At 41.0% G+C, this 11124-nt stretch overlaps 1 protein-coding gene across 1 annotated transcript in view; it reads left to right on the forward strand.

Moving 5' to 3' along the window:
• Positions 1 to 7469: 7469 nt before the first annotated feature.
• MSRB3 (methionine sulfoxide reductase B3) overlaps positions 7470 to 11124 on the forward strand; it is a 297111-nt gene continuing 293456 nt past the window's right edge. Inside the window, exon 1 of the mRNA XM_042781205.1 lies at positions 7470 to 7560. Coding sequence (XP_042637139.1) covers positions 7470 to 7560 — 91 coding nt within the window. The remainder of the gene's footprint in view (positions 7561 to 11124) is intronic.

Consider the following 11124-nt stretch of genomic DNA (forward strand, 5'->3'; position numbering starts at 1 on the left):
TTCTTTCTCCCATGATTGTTCCCTCCAAGGAGTGTTATCTACCTCAGGTAAATGTTCAACTCATACGCCTGTCTTTTGTTTGTCTGAAAGCCACAGGTGTGGGTTCAATTCCAGATCTGAAGGGCAGCTAGAGGCCATAGTCTCAGTGGTTCCACTAGGCTCTATCAGTCCAGCAAACCTGGTCCCCCCCTTTTTTTTTTAATATACGTGGTATAGTGCCTAAAGCATCTGACTGCTAACCAGAAGGCTGGTGGTTCAAACCCACCAGCCACTCCTCAAAAGGAAGGTTGGGCAATCTACTTCCATAGTGATACTGCCTCGGCAACCCAAGGAGGGGTCGCTATGAATTGGGGCTGACTCTATGGCACATAACAACAAAAACACAACATATGTCGATATTCTTATAGCACATAGAAATATGTATGTTAAAAATATTATCTGCCAAACTTATATTTGGTCATGGGTATATTTCCTTTTGCCCAGACATACTTGATCATTTAGTCTGTCTACCTATGTATCCACCTGTAGATTGTTTGTTATACTGATAATGCAGTATTGTGTATGTAATACTTTGTTTTCTTTACCTCTAATGCCTTTGAATTGTAGTGGTGGCAAAGAACACTGAAAATACCATGGACTGCCAGAAGAATGAACAAATCTTTCCCAGAAGAAGTGCAGCCAGAATGCTCCTTAGAAGCGAGAATAGCCAGACTTCATGTCACCTATTTTTGTCATGTTGTCAGATTGGACCATTTCCTGGAGAAGGATATCATGCTGGGTAAAGTGGAGGGTCATTTAAAAAGGGGCAGACTCTGAATAAGATAGATTGACACAGTGGCTGCAATGATCAGGCTCAAGCATAGCAAAGATTGTGAAGATGGCACAGGACCAGGCAGTGTTTTGTTCTGTTGTACACAGGGTCTTCTATGAGTGGGAACTGACTTGATGTCACCTAACAACAACAACAACAACATGACCACACTGCCTAAATTTTTAATCTGCCCTTCTACTCCCAATACTTGCAGCCATTTTCCCTGCCTTACTTCTCCTTTTAGTAGTTACCACTATCAAATTTAAAAAGTCCTTGATTTACGGTCGGGTTCCATTCCTATGATTCCATCATAAATTGGTTTTGATGTAAGTTGAATACTTCATTTTTTTAAAAAAGTTTTCATTATTGCCTTTTATTATCAATATCTTTATAAATCCAGTAATGTTTATAATAAAATTGAACATCTAGGAATGCACATCTGAGAATAAGATTTCATGTTGCAGCATATTACTAATCAAAAGATCAACAACAACAAAAAAGAACGGTTGTAAGTTTGGTTCCAACCAAAAAAAAAAAAAAAACCCGAACTCATTGTTGTCTATTCAAATTTGACTCATAGCGACCCCTTCTTGGGCTTCCAAGGCAGTATCTCTATGGATGTGGATTGCCCAGTCTTCCTTGTGTGGTTCACTGTACCTCAAATACATTGTAAGTTGAGGACTACGTGCATTAAATATTTTTCTGATTTATCTTAATTGTCCATCTAGCACCTAGCAAGCATTCAGTTTAATTGTTGAATGAATGCACATAAAGGTTATTTTCCTATGTTGAAAATATTTTTTAAATTGCTATTATACATTTTGATTGCAATTCTAAAAGTGGTTTTCACAATAATATTCAAATATATGTATAGCTTTCTCATTATAATTACTTTGAGGGAGTAAAACTTCAAAACATATTTAAAAACAATTGCAACTAGTATCCTTGAGTATAAATACAAAAAGTAATTGTGAGGAAAATATATGTTGAAAGGATTACTAAATCTGAACAGACTTCCTTAAGAGGAGATTATGAATATAAATATAGAACTCTGAGCTGTGAAGAGAAACTATGAGTCATTTCAGACAGAGGAAATCATGTCACATGAAGCTAAAAGGCAAAGAGTGATTTTGTGGTGATTGATAGTTGGTAAGCAATGACAGCAGTTAATTTTACAGACAAGAATATCTAGGTTTGGTAAATTATGTTTACTTGCCCATTGTTCCACAGCTTTACTCCAGAGGCCATCCTTGAATCCAGATCTCTCTGATGCCAAAGCCCAAGTCCCTTACCTCTGGGTAGAGCTGCATTTTATATGAGGGTTAGACTCTAACAGCAGCTTGCAGGGTGAAAGTTGTTGGGTGTCACCGAATTGATTCAAAGTTAGGTAGAAGTATAAATACTGAATGAAAATTCTGCAAGGAGGCACCTTTGGTAGAGAAACATAACCCAACACAGCCAGAGTTTCTTCTACTGTGGGTCAGAGTATAGCCATTTTGGATAAATGACAGATGAAGGATCTAGTTTGTAGTTAGGGGCAATTTGTGTGAAAAATACACACGTTTAAACACTGGAAATATACACAATAGGGCAAGATGTTCTTAGTATAAGAAGCACATAGAAGCAGAGACTGAGGGAAGAGTAAAATCAAGTTTCCCATCAGAGTTTTCCTGCACCGTTTACAAAGGTAATTTTCTCATTCTGTGTGTTTGTGTGTATATATATATATGCGTGTATATATATATATATATATATATATATATACACACACATGTATTTCTTTATGTTATACCACCTTGCCAAAAGCCAAGCAGCTTTGTTGGTCTAGAGAGGATTACTTAGTTTCCATAATATTGAAAATCTTGTTAAATATTTATTACTTGTAGCATATTAAAAGCTAGAGCTGGTAGAATTAGGCAACAAATAAAGCATGGCAGTGCATACTTCCCATCTCTCCAGAATTAATCAGCAAAAGGGATAACTTCAATTGTGTCAAGAAAACTAATGCCACCTGAGGTGCAGACAAATCATTTTCCTATGAAAAGAAGGAAAATACTAATTTTAATCCAGTTTCCCATCGCCATTTAGGAGTTCCACTTGATATCCTTGGACAGTCCTTGTTATTTTAATGCATTTGATGACTAGGGACTAGAAAGTTGTCATGAAAGGAGAAATCCTTTTTCAGAATATGAGAGAAAATGTCCAATTTCTGCCTTAGCCAGTTAGCATGGTTTCATGCCTCTCATGGTGTTGGGTACAATTCTTCTCAATCCTTTTCCCACCCCCAGCCATTGAGGCATAAGGCATGCTTCCATCAGTGTAAAACCAGCATTCTCAGCAGGGGTGAGATGGTAGCATTCTACTTGCCAGGAGAATAAACACTTGTAAGAGTTTGGTTCCCTGTAGTTTGAAAACCTACTCTCTGGAGAGTCTGTTACATCTCCCTAAGAAATATTACCCTCACTCTCCTATTGATCATTGGTTTAGAACAATGGCAATTGGTAAGTGTTAATTGAATTTAAGTACTAACTTAGGGTTTCTCACCTTGGCTGGGGGGCTTTTGAACAGTATCAAGTTCTAATTGTCCACTCCCCTGTTTGTTGGCACCCCACCTAGATGTTCTTTGGGGTAAGTGGAGTGAGGGATGCCCCAGAGCTTTTTAAAGAGCTGAGTATAGTATCTCACAAGCAGCAATAGCCTGAATGCTTGTTGTGTTTACAGACATCTTTTGAAAGAGGCTGCCCAACCACAGGCCCCTAAAAAAAGGTAGCAGCACAGGCTGTTTGTTTTGCATGGGTGATCATGCTTGGTAGCACATGACCCTTCCATCTTAGCCACAGCTGAGGGACTAGGAGAGCGCACCTGGCTCCAGAGTAGCCAATCTATAGCCCGCTCAGTGATTCGTTCAAGAGCTTTCACTAAGTCGGGTGATGCTGACAGAGTCAGACTCTCGTCCCTGGGACATGTGTTTATGAGATATATGGAGAGAGTTGGTGGCTGGTAGTTGGAGCAAAAGTGGAAAGACAGGCAGAACGACAGAGTTGCCAAGACATATTAATGGCAGAATATGAGAATAGGTGGGAGCTCTGGTGGCGTAGTGCCTGAGACACTTGACTGCTAACCAGAAGGCTGGCGGTTGAAACCCACCAGCCACTCCTTGGTAGGTTGGGCAATCTACTTCCGTAGTGATACTGCCTTGGAAACCCAAGGAGGGGTTGCTATGAGAGGGATCTGCTTGATGGCAGTGAATTATGAGAATAGGCATCAGCAAACATGAGATTTTCAGCGACTAAGTGCTAAAATTCTTATCATTAGAGTTGTGGTTGTTCAACTAGTTGTGACTGTGCCTCATTCTGCAGAAATTCCATAAGGAGTTTGGTGCAGTGTGTGCTGGAGCTGGCTCTTTGCAGCCCTGAGAGATGGTTGTAGGCATCTCTTCCCAATTCTGCCTTCAGAGACATCAGAAGTTGGTTGGGGTGTTGACACCACATAAATTGGTAAACACTACAAATCATGGTTTGCCTCTTCCAGATCTGGTTGTGCAACATTTACCACCACATTTGGGGAGGGATGGTATACAGGAAACAGGGGCCGAAGATACCACCTCTGAGCATTTTGCCTTAAAAAACAAACAGTATTTAAGGCAATATCTTAACATGATTGTTATTATGACTACAGCATAACAGAAAAGATATTAGAGAAAGTAGGGTGAAATACATGATTAAAATATCAGTGGTTAGACGATAAAACTTTCAGGAATATGGTCAGAGGATGGTACCTTTCCTGTTCTCCCACTGAACTAAGGCACAGCCTCTACTTCCAGTCCCACAAGGGGTGACCTGAAGAGCTGGTTAAGCCTCTCATCTTATATTCTACATGTATCCTTTACCTCTATTATTTGAGGTAACCTGAGTGCACACCGGCTACAGGCTATATAAAACCGCAGGGCTCAAGAAATTCAGTTGTTGAATACTTTTTTTAAAAAAATGTAGAGAAAATAGGACAGATCTACATAATAAAGGGGAGCTCCGGTGGCAGTGGCGTAGTGCCTAAGGCATTTGACTACTAACCAGAGGACTTAATGGTTCAAACCCACCAACCACTCCTCAGAAGGAAGGTTGGGCAATCTACTTCTGTAGTAATACCGCCTCAGAAACCCAAGGAGGGGTTGCTATGAGTTGGATCTGACTTCATGGCAGTGCGTTCCATTTTTGTTTTTATACAGTAAAAAGAGCATATATGGACTTTGGAATGAAGTTTGAATTCCAACACTACATAACACCTTCCTGATAGTGTAATAGTAACTTATCTATCTATGCCTCAGTCTCATTAGATGTAAAATAGGGATAAAAATAGTAAGCTTAGAGATATTTGTAAGGATTAAATGTGATACCATATGTAAAACACCAGGCCAGTGTGTGGTGCTCACTGTGCTCTCAGTAACTTTAGTTCTTTTCTTCCCTCTTTAACATACACATTCAAGCTTTTGGAACAGCTGCTGGTATTACTGACAGTAAAGTCAGCCAAATCAACCACAACTAATTAAATTATCAATTACATTAACACGAATTATAATTTTAACATTTCATTATAATTTTAACTTTTTTCACTTAAGATTATTCAACTAAAATATTTCAAATATAATTACTCCAATCCTTTGAAACAAGCTTTTCTTTATAGTTAGGGCGCTACCATATGTCAGTCTACAGATGACTATGCTCATTTTATTTTTGTTTTTAACCAAACATTTAAAATATGGCCAAAGAACTATGTTAGGTGTTGTGGAGGAAGTAAGAAAAACAGATGCTTATATCATACAAGCCTAAAAAAGAGGAAAAGGAGGGAATACTTAAGAATTTCTGGAGCATTAGCTCCCAAGCACATAGCTTCTGGGTATCAAAATGAATAGTAATATTATATTGTTGTTGTTATGTGCCGTAGAGTCGGACCTGACTCATAGTGACCCCTACAGTCGGACCTGACTCATAGTGACCCCTCCTTGGGTTTCCAAGGCAGTATCACTACGGAAGTAGATTGCCCAACCTTCCTTCTGAGGAGTGGCTGGTGGGTTTGAATTGCCAGCTTTCTGGTTAGCAGTCAAGTGCCTTAAAACTCTTATTTACTGTATTACAATTTATTTACTGTTCATTTACCCAGGTCATCTGCCCTTAGCCCCTTTATTATTGACAGTACATTAAGTGTAAAATCTGCCCATTTGTCAGGCATAATTCATGAGATGTGGGATTTTTAGTACCAGATGTTTTGAGGGGAGCCATTTGCACATGGACTGTTTTTTGGCTTTTGGGCTTTAATGCTATGCCAGAACTGAATTTGTTTTGAAATAAAAGTTTGATTTTCAAATACAGTATTTTCAAACAAATAGTGTGATGTACAAATTACCATCAGTTTAGTTCATTTTAGAATAATCCACACTCTAAATCTGTTTGGCATTTATCCCTTAAGTATTTTACATCAATAAATCATTTCTGTAGTATCTTAAAATGTTCATAAGTAATTGCATAACATTCTACATCTCCAGGGCCTCCATTAATTTGAGTAAAAAAGTAAATTATAGTAATTTAGACATAATTATGTTGTCTTGAAAAGCTAAGGGTCATTTGGACTTGATTACCCAGGAGTTATCAGTGCCAAAGAAAAGTCAGGGAACTACTTGGCTTGGGCCTGTAATTAAACCTCTGGGGCTGACATTTTTGTCTTCAGATAGAGCACCTTTTGACTAAACTTCAACATTGCACTTCAGACAAGCTATAATAAATATAAAACTAGTGTGGGGGGTGAATAAAGGTTGGTGGAAAGACCCGTCTAAACATCTGCATTTAGCTAGTGTGAAAAACTTTATTGTCCACAGCCTGCCTCAACTCCATATATGCTGTTCAAAAATAAGTTGGGAAGAGCCCTCTGTAATTTTGGCTTAGACACACACACACACACACACAATCCTAGCACCTGGTTTGGAGGACCTGCCACACCTGGAATGTAGGTGGTACTTTGTATTATAATGCCTGAGTTATCTACACGAAGGTTCTTGAAACTCCGTATGAGTTGGCAGTGCTACTCAAGCCTCACTCTTCCACACTTTGGGAAGGAGGATTTGGCAGAAGTTTTTATCACTTCACTACCAAAGCTCTTGACAGATTAAGGGCATCACAAGTCTCCTCAAATCACTTAAACGTCTTCCCACGGGTCCCTGGTTTGCTGTCCGGTCCCCTCGTGGTGGGATCTAAACCTTGAAGGGTCTTAGGTAGGTCTATGGGTGGGATGCTCGGCTCAGCTCTTGCGTCCCAGCTTTGGAAAGGGTTGTCCCATGGCAGCAGGATGCCACCTTTAGATCGCATTTGGCGTCCGGCAGCTTTGCGTTGTTGTAGAAGAGGAGGAAGAGAAGGAGGGAGGTGGCGGCCGCCGAGGCCCGGGCAGTGGGCCCCGTCCGCGGCCGACGCGATCCTCGGTCCTCCCTCGCTCGTCTCCTATGCTCATATTTGGACTCGGCTGCCCGTGCCCAGGAATTTCCCGTCATGCCTCCCGCCGCCCCGTCCGTCGCCCGGAGCTGCGGAGGGAGGGAAGGAGGGAGGAAGGGAGGATCGGACAGCAGCGGCGGCGGCGGCGGCGGCGGCTGCGGCGGGGTCTCCCTGGTTTTTCCATGAGCCCTCGGCGGACCCTCCCACGCCCCCTCTGGTTCTGCCTCTGCTTTTGCCTTTGCCTGGCCACGGCGCCCGGAGCCTCGCAGTCCGGTAAGTTTGGGCTCTCTCCCCTCATCGCCTTACCTCTCCCACCCCGACACTGCCAAGTTAGGGTGTGGGTAGGAGTGTGACCCCGATTCAGGGTCTCCCCCAAAGTCTGGCTGCGTCCTCCTCTACCTTATGCGAGGATACCCCCTTTCCTGAGCGGAGGAGCGGCGCACAAGGGTTGCACTCCGAGTCGGACTATTGAGGGGCCGAGTAGAAGGAGGTCAAGGATAGTTTCGCCCCCGCCGATGGGAGGCGTCTGGCCGCCTGGTTGACACCTTATCCGGTCCTCTGAAAGAACCTGAGCCTGCGGCAAGCTCTCGGCAGGCTCAGGCCCCCGAGGGAGGGGCCTGGCGGAACAGTCCGCGGGAGGCTTGGGAGGGGGTGCCGCCCGGGCTTGGGAGGGCGTGGGGCCCGCGGCGGGGGACACTCCGTAGTCCCCTGCTCCGCGCAAGCCGGTCCTACTAAAGGTGCTTCTCAAATAACGGGCCCGGGCGCGTGGGAACGAGCCAGCCAGGCCCGCTTCTTTCGCGGCGCGTCATGAGGGGGGTGTGGGGAGCCCGGCGGCTAGGGGCCAACGCCGCGCGCGGCGGGCTGGCGGGCGGCGAGGAGGGGCGCACCCAGAAGCGCACCCGCCCGCTGGCGGTCCTAGTGTCTTGCGCGGCTGGGTCAGGCTCCCCGCGGGCTCGGCTGACATTTAATAGGCCAGAGCGAACAATCCTCGAGCTTGCCAGGTACCAGTTTTGTTTTGGTTTTTAGAGGAAAAAAGCATTCAAGTCTGTTGTCAAAGCGTTTCACATGGGCTACTTCAAGTCAAATTCTTTAAATAAAAAGTGGTATTCCTGCCTTATTTAGTTTAGAACAACTATAAGAGATTACGTAGTAGTTTTGAAGTCGTAATAGTATGATTTTTAAGGATCTTTTCTTAAAAATAATGAAAAATATTTGGGTAACATATATATATATATATATATGTATATATATATATATATATAGGATTATTATAAAAGTAATTATTTGAAAGTACAAATGTAGAGTTTAAGAACAATGTGAAATTGCATGCACATTTATATTTGTGATGGATATCTAACTAGTCATCAAAGCTTTGAGTTTTTAAATTTATCTGGAAAAAAAGAGAAATTACAATTCCTCAGATTTTTGATGTTACTTATAAGATTGTAGTTTAGTTTTGTTTTGCCACTAATAGATTAAACTGTCAAAATAAGATTTGGCTGAGAATTAGGATTTATAAATTACTTGAAAGCCAATTCTATTAAGTGTAAATAGTATAGCCCTCTCTGGCATATCTCTTCAAATTTTCATTTGTAGTATTGGTGGCAGAATAGATTTTATATATATAAAAAAATCTTCAGAATTCAGATAATTTATAAAATCATCAATTCAGATTAATGGCAGCTTTTATATACAATATTTAATATTAGATGTGTGGCATCTAACTATTAATTTAAGCAAAAATACTGGTGTCATGTTTGTTTTTGAATGATTTGTTTCTCAAGAAGACCTACTTTTTGTATTTTAGGAGTAACTTTAATAGCATTTCTTGGGAAATACAACAGGTTCTACTTTTAAATTCTACCAGTAGGTTTCTAAAACATACTCTGCTAACCCATAAAGAGTGAACTGTACTGCCAAGCAATATATGTATGTTCTCCCCACTTCCCCCCAGTGATGTGTTGACTTACCAAGACTTGTGGTGAAGTAGCCGTTGAAGACCAAAATCCACTGTACTGTGTAGTGTGTGGCACCTTGGCAATAATTTTGAACAGCAAGTTTATATTTAGACCTTTAAACATTTATTCTTTTTATTTTAGTCCCAGCTGACACGTTAGTCTCATTTCTGCTGACTTTTACTAGGGCCCTTATGTGAATGTCTGGAATTTCTTCTTCTTCTTCTTTTTTTTTAATATTAAATAAGCAGCTCTGTGTCATTTCGAATTATGTCACAGTGCCTAATCTGCCTGTCTGCCAAGGTTGCAAGCATATAGTATCATTTAAGTTTTGCATTAGCACATGACTTTTTTGCTTTAAAATGTGCTTGTTCCAATGTCTTAACTAAAATGTTAGCCCATTGGGCCAGAAATCTTTCCTGTATTATTAAAATCAAGTTACAGGAATATCCAAAGAATGTCCTGATAGTAGGCTTCATAGATTTTTTTCTAATAACAGTCGTTTATTAATTGAAACTACATTTTAAACCATTAAAGATTATCTTCAGGAAATAATGCTTTTTGACTGTTTTCTAATCTGATTATAATCCTTTTGGTTTTTTGGTTTGGTTTGTGTTGCATATTATAGGCTGAGTTGGTTGATGATTTTGGTTCAGATATTTAGCTTCCTTCTCTGTAAAATTACAGAATAGGACATTGTCTCCATGTCTTTTCTAACACTGTATCAGGCATGTATTTCAGATAGTGTTTCACTGCTATTCATAAAATTTTCAGTGCCTAGTTTTTTTTCAGAAGTGGATAGCCCTGTCCTTCTTTCCAGTCTATTTTAGTCTGGAAGCCCCACTGAAACCTGTCTACCATGGGTGACCTGCTGGTATTTGAAATACTGGTGCATAGCCTCCAGCCTCACAGCAACATGCAAGCCACCACATTATGACAAACTTACTGACGAATGGTGGTTCTAACTCTAGGATTTCATAATACTGTTTTTGTTTATATAATCCTGCCACCCACTGTATCTGGTTCAAACTTCAGATTTTAAACTTGCTATACATGTTAAACTGGTCTACTTGTGTCAGAACTGATGGGTGTGGATCTAGCTTTGGGGAGCCTGGATGTGCTTCAGCACCATCTTGATATCCAACACAGTCACAAAACACACACCCCTGGACACAGTTCCCTGATACAAGCTCTTGTTACCTTCTTCTTTTCACCTAATAGCATAAAATGCAAGTTATGCCATAGGGTAAATGCCTAACTGCTCCTTGGGGATTAAGACCAGGTTCCAAAACAGTTTGCTATTCTGGGTGAGGTGAGGTTAGGAATACCTTTGGAGGGCAATCTCCTGCGGTCAGAAGGCCTATGGCTAGTTACTGGGGCATTTTGGATGGAAATATCTGATATTGAGTTATCCTGTTTTGATCGTATACACGAGGATACTGAATTGAACCTACTCAGCTTATTTATTCGGAATCACATTAGCTTTGAGTAGGAGGGTAATCTGAGAGCTGTTTAATCCCCAAATGTTAGTATCTCTGATTGTTGTACAGATATTTCATGGCTTTACCTTGAATGTTTCTTTATTTTTTCCTTCCTAGGCATGATGGTTTTCCTTATGAAGTGCCCAACATGATCCCTATATTCGTCTCTACTAACAGCACACCAAAGTCATATTTATGGCTTTTAAGGAAGACAAATAAAGAGAAAAGAAAGTATAGAAAAGGTAGACTAGTAATGAATCAACCAGTGGACTTTGGTGGATGTTGGTAATTAACTTCATTAAATTCTGTTGCAGGAGCTCTGGTAGCATAGTGCCTAAGGCACTTGACTGCTAACCAGAAGGCTGGAGGTTCAAACCCACCAGCCACTCCTCGGAAGGAAG

The sequence above is a fragment of the Orycteropus afer genome, unplaced genomic scaffold (genome assembly GCF_000298275.1).
Source record: "Orycteropus afer afer isolate SDZICR_OR568_19922 unplaced genomic scaffold, OryAfe1.0 scaffold00097, whole genome shotgun sequence".
In the NCBI taxonomy this organism is placed as follows: Eukaryota; Metazoa; Chordata; class Mammalia; order Tubulidentata; family Orycteropodidae; genus Orycteropus; species Orycteropus afer.